The sequence below is a fragment of the Perca fluviatilis genome, chromosome 10, assembly GCF_010015445.1.
Source record: "Perca fluviatilis chromosome 10, GENO_Pfluv_1.0, whole genome shotgun sequence".
Taxonomy (NCBI): Eukaryota; Metazoa; Chordata; class Actinopteri; order Perciformes; family Percidae; genus Perca; species Perca fluviatilis.
Window position 1 is genome coordinate 33,181,184 of NC_053121.1, and position 20,153 is coordinate 33,201,336.

Consider the following 20,153-nt stretch of genomic DNA (forward strand, 5'->3'; position numbering starts at 1 on the left):
GTATTATTATTATTTTTAAATGGCATTGAAATGATTAGAAAACATTCTTCTAATTAAATTTTTTTGTGGAAATATTGCAGGGATTTGGCAAACTTTGAGGGGATTAGTTGACTTTGCCTTATCTATTTTCTGGAATCTAGTGTGACACGAGTCACAACTTCTGTACGCAACTTCTGTCACAACTTAGATACTCCCTGTGGTTTTGATGGGGACTGTAAATGTGAAAGTACCATGTCATCCCCTTTCCCATATCCCAATTACAACCCCTCTCACCGCTCTGTGGACAGTTAAGCAAATGGTCCATAGCTGTTCTTACCTCCACCTCCTCCACCCATGCTCAGCCCACATCAACAGCATGGCAGTTCACTGCTCACACAGTCTACCTCAACCTCTCGGTTTCTATTTTTAGGTCCAATTTGAACTGTGAGAATTTCCATTGTTGCCCCGCATCTGCTAAGAATATTGCATGTGTTTCAGGTACAGTAACCATCATTTAATGCATTCAAGCAATATCATGCAGTTTCTGACTCACTGGCTTAATGAGCAGTCTTATCTGCACCTCATAATAATACTCTTATATTTGAATTTGTTTAATGAAAGTGCATGTCGCCACGATGCCACTGCTCTAAGTTTGTTTTTAATTAAAGAAAAGTCTTTATTGAGTCCTAATAAGGCACAAACCTAAGGAGTGATGTAATATTCACTGGTACTACTTGCTACTACTAGCATGTCATAGCTCTGTGAACAATGACTGTTGAGACCTAACACTCATATTATCTCTATTCATCTGCTCTATATTTATGGGTCAGGAAATCCACCCACTCCCCAGAAAATCCTTCTGAATGTCAGCATAGCCATTTTTCCCACCTTTGTCAGTTGAGTCTTTTTTGCCAGAGCTAAACATCCATTTGGTGTCACAGATATGGAATGTGCCAAAAAATTTATATAAATCCTGCTGTCCCATTTTCATCTCCAAATGAAGTGTTCGCCGATTGTAAGTGGACTGTACTAGTTTCTAACGAGATATCTGTCTTTTCAGACTTTAAAGATTAGTACATTACAAGTATAATCAGACAACTTTAGATTTAGTTATAACAAAACTTCTGTGTTTTAAATTTTTTTAATGATTCAGGTGGTAGAGCTTCCTGGAGATGTGCTTTGCTTCGTAAATGAGACTGCAGACTTTGAAAATGTTCATTAATACTGAGATGCCCCGCAGCATAGAAATTAAATACTATGGGCCCTATCTTGCACTCAGCGCAATTGCCTTTGTACACCGATGCATGTATCATTCCCATTTTGCACCCGACGCACAGCGGACTTTTCCCTCCACAGACGCACGTTGGTAAATTAGGCAATGTATTTGAGCTCCTGGGGGCGGTTCAGCAAAAAGAGAAGGCGTGTTCCGGCGCAAACGTTACTTGGTGCTATTCTGCAGTTTCAGAAAACAATTCCGCCACTGACCAGGAAAAACCTGGTCTAAAGTCAGTAGGCGTTATTCAGATGCTATTTCAGGGGCGCATGCATGGCCATAATGTAGCGTTTGCACAACGCGCATACACTTTGCTTCTCTCATCTACACGGACGCAGCAGTTCCCATTTTTGCAAACCATACATAATTACAAAGGAAAATATTACTGAAAACGTGCTTCAGGTGTTTGGATAGGTCAGGAGGCACTTTACAGTACAGTCCTCAAAAAGTCGCAGCATTCTTTGTGGCTTGTTGTGTTTTACACAACATTTCCATGAATCATGGATGTGTTGATGACATAAATGAGGAAATATTAGAGGACTTAAGGAGACGTGATGCTGAACTACGGCGGGATATGGTCCGGGAGTAATGCGCGATGCGCTCCTGATTGAGCGGGTGGACGGAGATGGAGAGGGGGGAAGAGGAAGGGGCACAACAGGTGCAGGTGGTGCGTTTGGAGGCCCACGCTCCATGGCTGCAGCAATCCTCTTCAGACTTGAGGAGATGCGCCCGAGGGGCCGCAGCAACATCACCACCCGGTCAAGACGGACATTTATTACTTTGCCGCATCTCGCATCGGCAGCTCCCGCTGGCATGCGGCAGGAAAATCCGCCGTCATAATAGCAATCTGCCATGGAACAAGCGCGCCTGCTCTTAAAGGGAATGTGAGATGATGCTCTGATTGGTTTATTGCACGTTACACCAAAACCACACCTAGCTACTTCAGACCAACCCATTTTAGATTTGCGTCGGGCGCAAGAGTCATTTATCCCGCCGGTATAATAGCAACAGCGGCCGAGATCCGCCCACAAAGCTACTTGCGTTTTGCGTTTCATACTTGCGTTTCAGATCGTTGAAATAGGGCCCTATATCTGAATGTTGAAAATCAGTATTGTTAACCATTTAAGGCACAGCTATGGCACATTATGCTTAAAGTAATGGATAATCTGCATTTTAAGTACATAGATCTCTTATAATACCATGCATTGATAAGGATATCACATTAAATGACATCTTCTTTAAGCCACTGACTTCTGATTAAACATGAGTTGCCTGGTGCTTCTTACACAAAAGCCAGCATTTCAATTTCAAAGCTGCCCATTTGCTTGAAGCAGCACAGGGTCCCTCTGCATAAATCTTGGCCCATCTCTTGGCGGGGGAAACAAATGAGTGTCTTAAATTAAATTTGAGACAATTAGGCTGCCTGCTATATGTAATCGGTTTTCTGGAATGATCAAACGGTCACAACTCAGGCCTGCATTAGAGGAAATGTGGGCGGAATAAGAGATGCAACAAGGGAACTTGGGCTGAGGAGTCCCAGATGTTTCATCAAACAGTTTGGTAATAAGATATCACAGTGTTTCCAATGGCACCCAGTACCATCTGTATCTCTTACTTGCATTTCCTTCTTTTCTCTTTCATCCTGTTCACTACATGGACAAGGCATTGATAGCCATAGAGAGCAAGATTTATTTTACACAACTCTGTGCCACAGCTACTTCAGAGTCAAAATTCAGATGTCAGGCTCAGAGCATTACCCTCCGTTATCAAATTTCCATATACGACTGGCAGTTCAATTTTGCAGTTCAGCAGAGCTTAATCCAAAGGAGTTTCTGGGAAGTAAGGCTGCAGATTTACCACAGCAATATTTAGTGTGTTGTGTTGGAAAGTAATTACACCATGCAGAGAAAAAGACCCAAAGTTTTAGGAAGGGTAGCAACCAAGAGCTGAGAGACGGACAAGTAGCGAACACGCTAGGAAAATGTACAAGATTTTATGTTCCCTGTTGGTGTCGGCACCTTAGCCCATTTTTGCTTACAAACTGCAGGGTTGGGTCAGGCCTCAAATATTCCTAATGAACGTTAAGGGGACTATGCATTTCTTACAGTGGAAGGCAGCTTAAGGATGCTTAAAATATTTGAATGAATGACTATAATGTATACTGTTCAGAAGAAGAAAGTAGTTTTGACAAATTGTGACCTCTTCTTCACCAGTCAGTCAAACTTCTGAAGTTCGTGGACGACACCACCCTCATTGGGCTCATCTTTGGTGTGAGTCGGCTTACAGGTGGGAGATTGACCATCTTGTGACTTGGTGTAGTCAGAACAACTTGAAGCTGAAAACTCTTAAGACATGTGGAGATGGTTGTGGATTTTAGGGAGAACATAGCCCCACCCGTCCCCCATCACCCTGTGTGGTCGACACTGTGGAGTCTTTCCACTTTTTAGGCTCCATCATCACTCAGGACGTGCTCCTGCGTTGGCTGTCATTTCAGTGTCCAATAAATATCACCCACCACCACCAAAAGGAAAGAACTAACACTCAGCAATCACGCCTGGATACTTGAAGACAGAAATCACTAAAAAGGCAATGAAGTGAATACAATTTCAACAATATGGCATTTAACCATGGTTGGTGCTCTGAATTGGATCACCACAAGCAAACTGATATTCTGAGGCACATACATTGAATGTGCACCACACCTGGTTAAATGAAATGTAAGAAGATGTCTTTTTTTGCAGACAGGAGAAGCAGCAAATCAGAACAGTATGGGAGTGACAGCTTCCCTGAAGGAAAAGTTATTGAAGCAAAGCAGTATTTATAGACATGGCAAAACATTCTGTTTACTCCCTTCAATTCCTTAAGGAGGAACATGCAGTATTCATTCTCCAGGTCTACATCTTCTATTTGTGGAGGACATTTTATGTATAATGCAAGGCTCTACATGGGATTAGACGGTTTAGATGTTGTGTGGCAAAGACGTAACATCATCATATGCCAGCTAGCACTTAACACTCTAAGGAGAAATGCTCACTAATTGAGGTCAAGGGTGCTCTTTAACCATTTAAAAAAAAATCCTTTTCAGCCCATTTGTCTGCTCCTTTTAACACAATGAAATGGAGAAGTGTCCCATCGGAGTCCTGTGCTGAAATTAAAAGCCTTATAATACGTCAGACCTCTTGTCACTGAGCTGAATGGAAAAGCAGCTCTCTCGTCTATTGCTGATACGGGAGGGGAAGGGCTACTTTATTCACTAAACGGACCTATTATAGCTTCATCAGAGCCGCTGCAGCTGCTGCGATCTCACGTCAATAGACTTGTCAATCAGAGTCTCCCCAGGATGCTGTGATAGGCTACTTATCAAGGTCCCCTGGACTTAGAGCTGAAAGGTTGAGGAACAGACTTTCCTAGCAGTCAAATAGCCGCTTGCCGGAATTGAAACTAATTACATTTCTCAAGCATATATTTGCATATAGTCAAAATATGCAAAACAGAAGATAATCTATGTGCATATGGTGTGTCCATTGGATGTAAGAGAAAATAAACAAAGCTCTTTCATGGTGGTTGCCTGTCTCTGAGCATTAGTCGGAATATGGAAATTCAGCACTGCTGGCCATGCACTGTTGGTCACACTGTACATTTCCATCTACATCTGAGACCCTATTGTGTTTCACACTGTTCTCACAAACAAAGCTATGTCATATAAAAACATACATGCTGACTGTGTTGTGTTTATGTGCAGTCTGTTGTCCAGAGACTCAAGACTGAAGTTTAAGAACCGTTTACTTTTAGATATACACGTTTCTGAAAGAGAGAGCCAATGGGTGGAGCAGCTTTTCAGAGCATTAGTGAAATGATAATGAACTAAATAAAAACACAAATTTCAATCAATGCAAATGCAATTAAACATAAAATTAGGAATCATTCATGTCAGTAATAACCTTAGAAGATCAACAAGCACATTTTTGGACACTGTTTAGAGCCAAGGAGGGAAGTAGTTGGGGGAGGTAGTGTGTCTTTTATGAGTGGCAACAATTGTGTATCACATTCAAAATGGACACCAGAGAGCGGGGTTAATGTCGTAAAGCACCTTAACCCTAATGCATCACTACAGAAGAAGAAATAATACATTCGAGATCATACGCAATAAAACAGATCTCAGCTATTTTGAAAATATTCAGAAGTTTTGCCAGTAGCTTAGAGTGGCTAATTTTAGTTAATGTTGAAAAACTTTTGATAGATATTGCGGTGTAACTGACATTATAGAGTTGTGTTTGGCGAGTGGGTTGAGTAAATTGTGTAAAAGAAGTGGACGTAGCCACCGTGGACTACCCTATGCCACGAGTTTGGCATTTTGCCGGTTGCATTCCTTCTTTTTTTAGCCATAACCTTATTTGACCTTATTTGGAAGAGAGGGTGGAGCTATGCCCTAAAGCATACCCTGCTTTATCGTCTACTTGACTATAAATGGGACCATAATTTACAAAATGACCACCATGCTGTATTGAAGAAGACTTGAAATTAGCGATTGGGACCATAAACTCATTGTGAAAATGTTAGGTCATTTTCTCATAGACTTCTATACAACCATACTTTTTTTGGCAACCAGTGGACTGCTGGCCATTAGAAACAATGCAGGTGTAAGGCAGTTCCACATTGGCTTCACTCTTCAGGCTCGGAGGTTGTGGCTTGAAACCCACTCTCACTGTCTCTTAGTTCCATTAAATTGGATTATTTCTGCTTCCACGGCAGTTCTGGAAAAAAACAGTTTAACCTGACGTCAGGTCAGCACTGCAGTCGATATGCCCTTAGTATTCTTTTCTGTGCCACTATTGTCTGAGGGTCTGACATAGTAGGTCTTTAGCAAATGACCATATCGTATATCAGCAGTCAACACAGCAAGATGGTCACTGATCACAGTAATTCTGTCCATGTTTTCTCATGAAGGACATAGCTCCATCCACCCACAGGATGAAAAAAATCCTTTTCCAGATTCGAGTTCCAGTCTGTGCACACTGGCTGGTTTATGGGTCTGGTGCCCAGTGGAGAGCAGTTAATTGACATTGACTGTTGCATGTCTACCAATAGAGCCAAGCCCCCCCTGCAGCCTGAGTGCTGCTCAGAGAGCACAGAGGCAGCTCGAGCTGAAAAGGCTACCTCAGAGCATAAATACTAATGGAATTGATTTATACCTCCATTTCCTGCGTGGAGAATTCAGGAGCAGCCTAAAGTGGTGGAAACGCAGCTGCACTGTGCAACCCACAGAGGCTCTGCAGTTCTGTCACTGGATGACCAACTAGGTTTGGTGTCATTATAAAGCTGCACTGGAAAAATGGTTTTGTGAATATAATGGCACACAAGAAGACTGGAAGAAGAGAAACAAAAGGAAGATGTTGTTGGTGTGGATACATTTCAATCTCACCTCCAAAAAATGCTTGGTGAATGGGCTGATAAGGTAGATTTGGATCCAAATTTAGTTTTGGATGGCAACTAAAACTGTCATCTCTGTAGATTTAGTCTTATTCTATACAGTAGTGTATTACTAAATTCTGATTCAAGCTTAAAACACCTCACAGCTGGCTGGCTAATTAGTAGCCATTAAGCAGCCATTTACGAGGCTAATATCCACTACATTTATAATAAACACATATATAAGCTTGTGTGCAAACATTGACATAAGGAAAGAGAAGGTTAGCAAGGAAAGTTAAAAAGATGACATAACCTGAATCCATACTCTGTTAGGATGGCACTTTGGACAATTCTGCAGGACAGAATTTATGTGAAATGGTCCTATTCAGTATTTTCAAAATATGCTATTGAGTTGCATTATGAGAAGTGTAGGATTACTTTTAGTGACTAGACATAAGAAATCAAGATACCCTTCACTACCGACTGTTTTTCTTTTTCTTTTGTGTTTTATTTGTTGAAGTATCCTTTAAAGCAGCCCCTACAGGTTGGAAGCAGAATTGTCCATTACAGCTGTCATTCGAACTACAGATCCGCTACCCGATCTGGCAAACTTGCATAGTGCGGTTATAGCTGATAGAGGGCCGCAAAGCGAACGCAGACGTGCCGTTCACCCTGTTACGAGTTGATGAACCACTGAAACAATTTTGGAAACATTATTTTAAGGCACAAAATAATCTTTGGTGTTGCTTTAAAGCAGCATGGCAGAATGTAAGGATGAAAAGTTCAGAGTGGATTATGTTAAAAAATCTTCGATTTAAGATAAAGATATTTAACAAATATACTGAAGTCTTCCTACCTTAACCAAGTGTTTTAGTTTCCTACCATAACCATATCTTAGTTATACTGAAGCTGCACGTATATAGTCTTCTACTATACTTGTAAAAGTGGAACTATAAAATGCACAAGACATGTTTCTGAGCAAGCCAAAATGACTGTCTGTCTTGCTTCTTTGACTTGGATCTAAGGAAATTGTCTTGAAATCTGGTTTATAACTTCATTTGCTGTTGTGGACTACACCAGGTACACTTTTCATTAATGGGAAGCGAAGATATTGTTGTTAATAATCAAACTTAATACTACTGCCATTGCCTCTACTACTGGTACCATGCTAATAATAACAACAACCCGTCCCTGGGATCTCTGTTGAGGAACTGGCAGAGCATAAATGACTCAACATCTGTTGCAACAGACAGTGAGAATGATTTCCCCCCCCTGCTCTGCAAACCACATGTGCTTATTGAAGCACGGCAGCAAAACACCAAGTTGTCTGCTGTATCAGGGAAATTAAAGTACTTATTTATGTACAGGCTGAACTACAAAATAAATGAATGTGTTCAAATATTTGTTTTTTTTAAAGAAGTTGTGCCTCTTTGTAAAGACACAGCCGCAACGAAAATAAGGTTAACATGGCTGCTAACCTTTAAAAGTGAAATTTACTGATGTATGGGTGGAAGGTATATAAATGACATGCTTGGCATAGTACATGCTGAAAGGCGATGACAGCAACCTTTTCAAAAGAACCCTGATTTAAAATCAGAACCAAAACTCTGACAATTAATAAACCTGAAAATGTCAAAGTATCATAATCAAATTGAATTGAGTTGTAATGCCGACCTCCTTTTTGTGCAGTAATTAAACTCTGAAGTCAGTGCCATCCCTAATCTTTTCTTGGCATTCCTCCATTATCACTTGTTTGATTTAAAAGGTTTGCTGATCACAGACCCACTTATGATGAACAAACTGCGATGAGAGAGATGCTATTTGCATCGCTTTGACGTCCCTGTGGTGTGCTCACTCTGACACTTTCAAAAGTCTCTGTTTTTTGAAAAACCCTCCAATCACGATTTGAACAACACAGTGCATTCTGTTTACAGCCCTTTTCGCTTTTATTGAATAGATGTTGAAATTCCTTCTGAGAGAAATGCAACAGCCACAATAAGATGAAAAACAGAATTGACTAACAGAAAACAGCAACATGTGATATACATTGAAGGTCTTTGCACATATACTTCCTTAACGAATGCCATGCAATGGCATGTGATCCATGACTCACGTCTTAGTCTCACAAGTCAGGGATGATTTTGCCTCCCCAACCAGAAATACACTGTACGTCACTACGACTGCTTCCATATATTGTTTTTTTATTTTTTTATTTTACACAGTAGGAGCAGCAGCCAAAGGCCCGCTGCAGAACTATTTGAATGCAGAAACACAAGACGATGAAAAATTATATGAAATCACTTTATTCTCAGAGTGTGCGGTGATTCCATTTTTGCAGGAAAGTTACAGACTGAAATATCTGTCTAAAATGGCATGCAGTGAGGCTAACAGGTGGCGCTTTGAAACACATAGAAGACACAAAACGATTAGCAACAACCTTGCCTACGTCGCACACCATAAGCATGCATACATTTTGTCAACAAATAGGGAGATAGAGAGAGGAGGGAGAAGAGTGAGAAGATTTCGCAGTACAAAAGAATGCAAATTTCAAAAATACCAACCACCAGAGGACAGAAACAGGACTGGCTACAGACGGGAAAGAAAAATACTGCACGACAGTAAGCATCTTCTCAACACGTACAGAACAGAGAAAGACAGATGCAAAGAGAGAGAAACATCAGACAGTTACATTCAAGTCACATCAAAGGAGTAATTTTCTTTTTTTATGTGTCATATTTTTCAGGCAGTTTTTTAATCATATTAATGGCTGTATGAGCGGCAGAAATAAGTGACTTCAAACCGAAGTGGCTTTGTGACAACTTGACAAATACTTATTGATAACGCATGACTTGGGCAGTAGTCTATAAGCCATTTAGAGCTCAACCAATTGACATTTACAAGATGATGATGAATGGGTGTATGGGGGTGTTGGCGGATGAGATGCAAAGGGTGAAAGGATTTCAGAGCACACCAGTTTGGAAAAGACTCACTGGTAGCCTGATGAACTGCACACACTGATGATGTTTGGTGAAGAAGGTTTCGCCGCTGGGAAAGTCCTCTACTTGGGTTGACTGGGCAGTAATCATAGCTTTCTGGAATATTCTTGGGCCAAAGAAGAGACATGTCATTTAGAAATAAAGGTTGGTGTACAGTATGCGTGCTAGGCCACTGGCAATGCAATTGTTCAATTTAAGTCCAGGGCTAATAATGCTTTAGAGAAGGCTAGTTATGGTTTAAACTTCTATTCAAACTTAAAGCTAAAATACCTGAGAATTTCAGAATAAATAAGATGCAGTAAATAAATACAATGAAACCTCTTGACTGAGCCTACAACTACCAGCACTATTCTTTGGTTTGATTGGATAACTACTCTGATTATGGATTCATGTGTTGTTGATGCTCGGTTCCATAACTGCAAACAACTATTGGTTGCTAACTATATGCTAACACGCTGAACGGAGGCTGGCAAAGGCAGTTTACTAGAACAATAAAATCACAAGAAGTTCGATAAATGTGCTCTACAGGTGACCTCACTGTGCCCTCGGATGTTTTTTTTAAATATATTTTCAACATGATTACAGAGCTCACAAAGCGCTGGATTTGCCACGTCTATGCCACAGGAATGCACACATTCAGAATTTCATGTTAAGCTAGCTCAATAAAAACAGTGGCAATGTGGCAAAAAAGAAGACCTTGATGCAGCTACTGTGCTCATGTGAATCACAAAAACATTTTCTAACAAAATTGTATCACAAGTTTGAACTGATCTCTGCTAATAGCACACTTATGCTTTCCCTTAAACTTTGTGTGGGATTTTATTTTCTGTACATGGCAGCTATAAATAACTCTGCATTTAGTTGGTCAAGTCATTATTCCTCATATGTATATTTGATTCCTTCTAGCGACTATTCAGGCTATATCAACATCAAATTTAAGTTTCATCATGATACTTGTAGGATAACAAAGGCATCGACTGAGGCCGACTGTAAATATCCACGTTTGTGTGTTACCAGCACAAGTCTGGTGGAATGTCTGAAATATCTGGAATGTTCTAACAAGACACTGTGGAATGAAGGACATAAAACAAGACATATGGAGAAACCTTAGATTTCATCCTAATATGAACCCCCTTGAAATTTGTCCCATGACATTTACAAGCAGGACAGATTGGACTCTACTGAGCAGGTAAACGTTTTCTCTTGTACGGTCATGGGGCTGTCACGTTTTTCATCTAATTTCTCATTAGCATGTATTGTTAATGTCTGCATTTGAAAATTTGATTTGCCGTTTGGCTTGTGATTTTGAACACAAATCCTGCTTGTGCTCAAATTCTGTAACACATGACTGAACATTGTTTACTACACAAAACAAATCCCCCCCCCCCCACCCCCCCGTTCTATTTTATAATCAAATATGTCTGACCTATACAAAGGCTTTACTGTTACTATGCAGACACATCTGTGCCTTTAATGTCGACTAACACGTTAAGGAGAACTTTTAAACACACAACACTGAAGATTGTCTGTTATTGCTGATTTGGGTTTAACCAACGGACACAGGACAACTTCATCTCGAACAATATATTGCACTATTGTCACTGTCTGTTCACATATAGTGTGTTCACAACATGGTTGTGTTTGTGAAGTTTCTTTTTTTTCTTTTTTTTCTTACAAAACAATTGATGGAAATGTCAACAAAAATCCAAATGAACTAGCCTGGTCTAAGATTTACACGTGCTACTGCAGAAGCAGAGCAAGCGACACCTGCCACAGGACATAAAAAACTGAGTGTTCAAACACAAACATGTACAGCAAGTGAATTTAGAGTAAGAATGTCATCTAACTGCTTTGAGACGGACGTCATGTATGGAGAACATTCATAGTTTTCCCCATGCAAGAACATTTCAGACACAAAGTCAATGATCTCCTACTGGTGGACGAGATGTCAATTAAATAAAAATGGAAAACCAGTTATTGCCTCATATATTAATGTATTTCGCTTTATCATAACAAATGCAATGGTATCCAAATGTGTACTTCACTTCACAAAAGTTAACTGCATGCTTGAAAACAAAAGTAAACAAAACTAAAATATCTCATTTTAAATGAATTCCATCACTTTCTGGTTTTATAGGTGATGTTTTGACTCGACCAGTGCTCATATTACACGTTCACAATAAACCAAAGAGAACATAAAGTGGGACAGTTTACAGGGTGAATCCTCACAACGGAAAACTAATAAAAATGCAAGTATTTATATACACTCTATGTATCAAATATTAGCAAGAACAGAACAGGAAAATTCAATCAAATTTTGATATGATTTGGATAAGTTCCTAAAAGTTAAAAATATGGCTTATACTCTTAGTCATCTTGTTATATGTCATATTTCACTCATATATAATTCTCTCTTTTTTCATAACCAGAGGCTATTTACAAAGAAAAAGGGTGAATGGTCGGTGATATCTGATTTTATTGTAAGTGCCTGACATTAACAAAACGTGGCATAAGATTTGCCTTGAAGTAAAGACATTAGATCTGTGTCGGTGTTACATACTCTTAGAATAGGGTTATCAAGAAAGATGCTCTATATGAGAGATTAAAAAGTATATATCACCATCAGAGATCAGCTATTTTAAATCAAGGACAAAGTCATCCCAGGAAACTTAGAAGTTGGGTGAAAGGGGCTGGAGGGTGGAGAAAAGTGTGACTGCAGGTTTAGGCGGGGGCAGGGTGGTATACGGCAGTAGTCTTGGTTTCGATGAACGTTACGAACGTTATGAAAGTAGATTAACAAAGTTAACCACATTTCACCCAACACTGTTACTTTTTATTGAACATATCCATGAGCGGGGTCGGGATGAATTTCATGACCGTATCCACGATGCTCTCCTCTTCCTCCTCGTCGCCGCAGCCGGTGGGAACCGCCTTCTTGGGACGGGTGAGGCTGCCCTCGGAGGCCTGCTCCATAGCAGCCGCTGCCTCGGCTTCCTTCTCCTCCTTCTTCTTGATGCCATACTACACAGGACAGACAAAAAGAAAAACAGGCAAACATATTAAGCCCCATTCAGATGTATTTCTCGAGGGGTCACTGGTTTGAAGTTGAACCTTTTTTTAAAACAAATTCTAGGAGTGGTTTGACAATTTAGGAAAGACGCTCACGTCCTTTCTTGCAAAGATTTAGATTTGATTTTGATTGATTGAGACCACTTTCGCTTGTACCAGGGTACAAGCAGCCGAAATGGGTTTCCTCAGGAGGGTGGCTGGCGTCTCCCTTAGAGAGAGGGTGAGAAGCTCAGTCATCCGTGAAGAGCTCGGAGTAGAGCCGCTGCTCCTTCGCGTCGAAAGGAGCCAGTTGAGGTGGTTCGGGCATCTGGTAAGGATGCCCCCTGGGCGCCTCCCTAGGGAGGTGTTCCAGGCACGTCCAGCTGGGAGGAGGCCTCGGGGAAGACCCAGGACTAGGTGGAGGGATTATATCTCCAACCTGGCCTGGGAACGCCTCGGGATCCCCCAGTCGGAGCTGGTTAATGTGGCTCGGGAAAGGGAAGTTTGGGGTCCCCTGCTGGAGCTGCTCCCCCCACGACCCGACACCAGATAAGCGGACGAAGATGGATGGATGGATGGATGGATGAGACCACTTTCGTTTCTGTCCGCTCCCTATGAAACTATAAACTAATTAGTTTAGCTTAGCATATCGACTGAAAGCAGAGGGAGACTCCAGGAAGTCCCATAACTTTCCATTAACCACACCGTCTTTTAGGGAAGGCTAACTGTTCCCCCTACTTTTTAGTCTGTAAGCTAAGCTAGGCTAATTGCCTCTTGGCTCCTGCTGCATAATTAGCGCACACACATGAGAGCTTTATCAAATGTATCGTTAAACTTTGTCTTTCAGCACTTTTGCGCCATCCCTACCTTCAATTCAATTCAATTTTATTTATAGTATCAAATCATAACAGAGTTATCTCGAGACACTTTACAGATAGAGTAGGTCTAGACCACACACTATAAATTCCAAAACCCCAACAATTACAGTAATTCCCTCAAGAGCAAGCATTAGCAGTGGCTTCCTGCAGTACATTGTGTCCAGTAATGGGCTCTGGTTTTGTTCCTACCGTGAAAGTGCAACTTTTATATAGTTTTTTTTTTTTACTCATATTTAACCAAACACGTTCATTCTATTTTTTATCTAGTGTTCCTCTGGCCAGGCCCCTAAACCTGACCTTGACACTGCAAAGCATAGAATTGCCCCGTTTTTTTTATTTCTACCTCCTGTCTCACCTAACGTTCTGATTCACTCAGAAACGTTGTAAACTGCAGAAGTGAGGCACCATGACAAAAATGTGATTAAACACTATATTAAGCTTAGCCTTAGTTCATGCAGGACACGGAAGTCATACGCCCGCTGACTAAATCATCGTTCCTATCAGGCACACACCAATCACAGCCATCCCTGCTACACTGACGCTGCTTCACTCACTGCTGCTGCTTCTGCTGCTGGCAACGCTTTGCATCCACCACCCCTGCCTCCACCTTCCTAGTTCAGACTCCTAACATGACCATGACTCAAAGTTTAAAATTGTTTTCATTGTCTTTCTTTTGGCTCACTCATGTATTACCCAGGGGAGGTTCTGCATTGTGCTCTCTGTTTCAGCTTAGCTTGCTGCTTGGCCGGTCCAGGGAGCATTATCAAGAGCGGAGCCATCGGCGCCAAGCATATCTGTATTTCCATTTGTTGCAATATATGGTTAAATCTATGACGAAAGTGTTCCTGTCTGAAATGATTTCTATGTTTAGAATAAAGGTGGGAAATGCTTTTCCCCTCACTTCAAAAAGGAACAAAGAAGACTGGTGCTCACTCACTGCTGAGAATACTGTGACTGACTTCAAAATGTGGCAATTTTTACTTTACTTAAAAAGTAGAGAGGCGTGAGGCGTGAAATGATAATTTTATGGAATTGAGGTAAATTGGTTGAAAATGATTGGTACTCTTGCGACGTAATTCACATTTCTTCATTTGCATGAATTAGCTGCAGGCTGCTTCCTCATTAAGTTTAAGCACAATGTACTGCAGCTTTTTTGCGTCCTGCATAAACAGCAGTTACTATCGATTTCTTAAATTAGATGCAGGCGTGGAGCTGAAGAGAAATGTTGTTTTCGTGCTTGTGCTTCTGGGTTTGGGAGTGCACATGGGAGTTTTAACTGCTGCTTGGTCTAATTTGACCTTTTTGGATATTTTATGTACCAATTACAGGCAGAGGCACATAAGCGGAGTAATGTACAATGCTAACGATTACCATACAAAGCCCTGAGCCACAACAGACTTCAATTAAATCAAGACGAAGAAGAAGTGTTTAGAGGAGAAACAGCACAAAATTGCAATTTAAACATAGAAAGAATAACAACAGCTGGGAAATATGTTCACCAGCGCCTTGCTTATAGCTGTCTTGTGCAATTTGAGTCATCTCTCTGTAATACTCATCAAATGTAAAAAAAAAAGAATTGCAAATTTGATGATATCACTCAGCTGGCACCTACAATAAGAACTGGACAAATTACAACTTGATCTACATCAAGTTGGGGCGACACTGCTGATATTTTGGAGAAGGTTGTTGCACAATGACAACATGAAACAAACAAGTCTGGACAGGCTAAGACAATGTACCACTAATGATCCATGTCGGCTTAAACACTGCTTCCTTAATTGAACTTGAATCTTTTATTAATTTGAACAGATGGGGAGTGGATGATATTAGTTCTAACTTCAAGATCATTTCAGTATCATTATCTTGTTTGCATTTGTTTTGATGAAAAGGTTCCAGATCTGGGTTCACTGTTACCTAAAGTATAGTTTGAGTAAAATGACAACTGGTGGACTGCAGAGCACAGGAAGGTCAACGGGCTGAGTGATGGTTGATCTTGAGGCAGAGATGTGGAAAATGAGCTGGACTCCTTCCTGCTGCACTCCCAGGTGCACGTGAATGTGATTCTGCAGCAATAAATATTTTAAAGGACTACTAGGGTCCATTTCTGCTGTGAAGATGTTTTATCGAGGCGGGGGCAGTATAAGCATCTGTGTGTGTCTTAAAGTGAAGCAATGGGGTTGTTGAGGGAAAAATATGCAAACACTAAGGTTTTTAAATATTATTATTCAAATTAGTTTGCCATTTTTTTTAAGTTTGCATCCAGCTCAATAATATCGGCTTTTAAAACAAAAGCTTTCAAGGAACATATGAGGTCTGGAAAGTCATTTGTAAAAGAATAACAACTAAATAGAAGAATGTTTGTAATGAAAGACTTCCAAGGCTAAAACACACTGATAAATAATAGCATCTGGCTGGTTCTTTGACAACTGCTTCACTTCTGGTCTTATATAACACTGAATTTGAAGGATTCTGTCTGCAGCCAGTGAGACCATTTGGGCTCCATCTCCTTTAAGTTCTTCATCCCCTGTCAGCTAATAAGACGCAGCTTTGTGATCCCCGGTCTTAAAGCGCAAATCTTTTTCCTCAACAATAATGCAACAGCAATAAATGCCAAACCAATTTCTGCTATAAAACTAAAGGGTCAACATTCAATCAGCAGGAAGCTGCAGCAAATAATCAGTGAAAGACAGTAGAGTTTATATCTATACTTGGACTCTTCATCTTTATCTCTTCACTCTCTCAATGCTTATGGCTACAGTAACAGCAGAGCATTAAACTAATTCACATGACATGAATGCTTTTATCTTTTTTGTAGGAAACATTTATAGTATGTATGTAAATTATTGACTTCATTATTTGACAGTGAAGATTATTATTAAGGAGATATTCCAACATGGATGGAGACGAGTATCATTTATCCATCTTTAGAATAACTAGTACTAGAATAACTGTGAAAACAACATGAGCATTCAAAACTAGGTACCTTTGCACTAGAGATGAAGAGTGGAATCATGCGTGTTAGGTCAATACCTAAGATATGTTTCCTCCAGACTTTATGACAGCAAAAACATGGGTGTGATTGGTTGCTGGATACCTCCTCTGTTTTTCACTCTGCTCCCTTGATTGTTCTCTACTTTCCCTCTATGCCGCTCTGTTTTGTTCTCTCGCAATCTGTCTTAGTCGGCCTCTCTCTCACCCTCAGACTTGTTACAAAATTACAAAAGCCTGCATCAGTTGAAAGGGAAGACAGTCACGCTTAGTCAGCCCCTCACCACTCGCGCTAATCAAACACTTTCCAAAGATATGCTGTCATATCGCTCCGTCTCCCTTGTCTCTATTCTTTCCAAAACTAAACTAAAGGTCCACTGGGCATCAGTTTGAGGATCAGTTCTGCATTCCAAAGATAGCTTCACAAGGGCTACACATGGAACAGTTTTAAACCCAACTCGAAAGCTCTCAAAGAGTGTTCAAGTCAAATATTCAATGAAATATTAGCAATGTCAAGAGGAACATTTGACTGCAAGCTGCAGACACTTTGATGCCATTAATTAACATTTTACTACAGATGAATTAAATAGTAAGCATGAATTTATCAAAGACAAGATAATCTTGCAGAGCCAAAAAAGGGGTCAATAAGACAAAAAAAATCAGTTTGAAGCTTTTAAAACTGAATTTCATCACCAAGGAACCCTGTTTGTGTTAACGGAACCACATACAGCACACTTGTGTTCACGAACCTGACCAGTCTGCAACATATGCCATGCTCCGCACAGTACAGACAACTGCTTTAGATTATCCAGGTTAACTGCAAACATTGTCTCTGCAAAGACACGCTGCTGTTGAGTCTTCAAAATAAAAGTGGAATTTAATTAATCGCCATTGTATTATGGGGCTGGCAGAAATCTTAGGGGTAAAAACTCAACATATCTGCAAAAAACATGTCTGCAAAACATGTCTTCCTGTAATGTAGATGAACTCATCCTTCAATCACGCTTTAGTCGGATATTGTAGGGACATTTTTAAATAAAATGAATGTTTTGCAGAAAGTGAATATACACATGTCTGCAATAGTTAATAAAAAAAAGTAATCCAGGCAACATTAAGGGTTCAGTATGCATCACATTAAGAAAGTAGCGCGATCAATCATACAAATGGAGATAACACACTTTCAGAAAGTCTCTCCACAAATGCATTCATGGTGTTATAATCGTGTTATAATCGTTTTTTCACATGAAAAGTGACAGAAATAGTTGTGCAAAGAATTTAAAGAGAGCGTGAAAGAGACATTCAAATCCTGCTTACTTTCACAGCTGGCCAATCCCTACTTAAAGTGGGCATGTTTGTTTGTCAGTTTCGGAAAGCAGGATTCAGATACTGACCAATGATTCCACAAGCAAACAAGAACCTTTACTAGCTGTATCGGAGTATTCTTACCTTATCCCTAATGCCCTGTCGAAGGTTTTCTCTCTCTGCCTCCATTTTTGCATATTTGGCCTTCCTCTCCTCCTCCTGTTGCCTCAGCGCCTCTTGCCTTTCTTCCTCTTTTTTTGCAGCATCGGGATCCTTCTCCTCCTCCCCACCAAGCATCTTGCCCATGTCTTTGGTGGCCCCTGTTGTTGGTGGTGATAGAGAGAGAGAGAGAGAGAGAGAGAGAGAGAGTAAAGTGCGAAATAACACAAATTGTCAGGCAAAAGTCTTTGAACGAGTGATACCGGCAATTCACAGTAATTGCACATAATAGATTTCAGTTATTGGCTGTTGCTAACCATTTTGTGTGCACAGTGATACATCTAACATTTGGATAATTCAATAGACATTGCTTTGTATTTCAATCCATTTCAGGCCAGTGAAAGAGCACCACAATCTTCCCTCAAGTGAATCAAAGACAAAAGTGCCTTTGTGTCAAGTGTGACAACAGATGGAACAAGAGGTGAGTGCCACGAACAAGAGTCTGAGATAAAAGACACTGCAATAAATTATTAGCAATTTTCTTGATTGCCTTTGTCCTTTGCTATCTCCAACAGGAATTTCAGCCTCATGCAACGTGTCCACTTGGACTAAGGCTCAAGCCCTGAGAACAAAAGGCTTGAGTGCTGTTGAAAGAACCATAATAAACCAACACTGGAGGTCACTCTGCTACTAATCCCATCATACATGTTAGAAAGCCTAAACAAGAGATGAAGCAAATATGCATTTATAATTACATTCTGTTTATTACAATTTTGACTTGTATTGTAGCTTTGACTTTTTTTGTTTCCTTATTTCATCACTTCTAACTGCTAATTATTTTGGAAATTAGACATTTCCTGCCATTGCTCTGACTGTTACTTGCTCTGGATCGGAGCATCAGTTCATGTTTCTTTTTCTGATGATGGCAAAAGATGCAAGATGCAAAAAAGAAAAGTCATTTTGATTAAGTCCTCTTCTTGACGAAGTCTGGTTCATTAAAACGCCTGCAGGCACTGGCAAAGCGGCCTCAGGCGCTGACACCATGCTGTATCTTGACTTCTTCTTCTGTCTGTGTGGAGCATCTGGCGTGTGCTGCGGGCATCAAATGACAAGCTTCACATGTCCTCACACAGCTGGTGTGTTTTGTCCAACTACCCCAGTCTCCCTAGGACCTGCAATGTCCAGTGCCAATCCGGAAACAAATACCCTATGTCCTTTTGTGTAGGGATGTAGAGAGTAAGGGTGTGAAGGTTGTGATGAAGACCAGAGTTCTTGATCTGTTTTATAATTGCCTAACCTTAACCTTACACAATGTGCCACAACCACAACCACTCCCTAATGTTAACCATAAAAAAACGTGTGTGTGCACACGGTCAACACTGTTGGAGCTGTCAGGTATCAAGCCATAACAAAGCATATAAAGACATATTCTGCCATTCACTCTTGTGCAACACGAAAACAACATCCACAGACAGAGACAGAGAGAGAGATGGTCCTTCACAGAAAACATTTTGTTTTGTCAGTTCATAAAGCAGAACCTTGTAGACTAGAGTTACTTTCTTGCAGTAACACTCATAAGAACTAGTCTTAGAGAATATTTCTGTCTGCTTTGCCCCATAGGCCAAACCAAACTGCTAAATGGGCCTGCGAACTTTCCGCCTGATTTGTTGCTGGTAGCTTGAGGAGATTTCCCAAATCTTGTATGCATAGCAAGCTGACTCTGTCGCCGAAAATCCCTTCTCACTTCAGGGATATTAGATCATTCTATGGTCACGCTGAACAGAGAAACTTTTGAAAATGAAATTTGTTAAACTTTAGCGTCTGAAGATTCAAATTAAAATCACACGACATGATGACAAGAAGTACCAAGATATATATCATGAAGTCCAAGCTCAAACAAGATATAAGACCTGATCTATTTTCCCATTCTCATTAGAAGTGATCTACTACTACTACTAAAATATAAATTATTGCTAGTAAATTGTATACAATTAGGTAACAATATGGATATACAGTAAGGTAGCATCTTTAACACATGATTAACTCAATCTGACAATCTGTTTGATCTTGTTTAGTTACAATTATTCTTGCATTAAAAGAGAACTATTTTTCAGTATACAT

General features: G+C 40.3%; 1 protein-coding gene across 5 annotated transcripts in view; it reads right to left on the bottom strand.

Moving 5' to 3' along the window:
* Positions 1–8,946: 8,946 nt before the first annotated feature.
* The window catches only part of LOC120567091 (complexin-1-like), a 59,079-nt gene continuing 47,872 nt past the window's right edge, over positions 8,947–20,153 (bottom strand). For all 5 annotated transcript variants that reach the window (XM_039813897.1, XM_039813898.1, XM_039813899.1 and 2 more), the window contains 2 exons: positions 18,018–18,193; positions 8,947–12,678 (listed from right to left, as the gene is read on the bottom strand). In XM_039813897.1, coding sequence (XP_039669831.1) covers positions 12,484–12,678; positions 18,018–18,193 — 371 coding nt within the window. In that variant the 3' untranslated portion in view covers positions 8,947–12,483. The remainder of the gene's footprint in view (positions 12,679–18,017; positions 18,194–20,153) is intronic.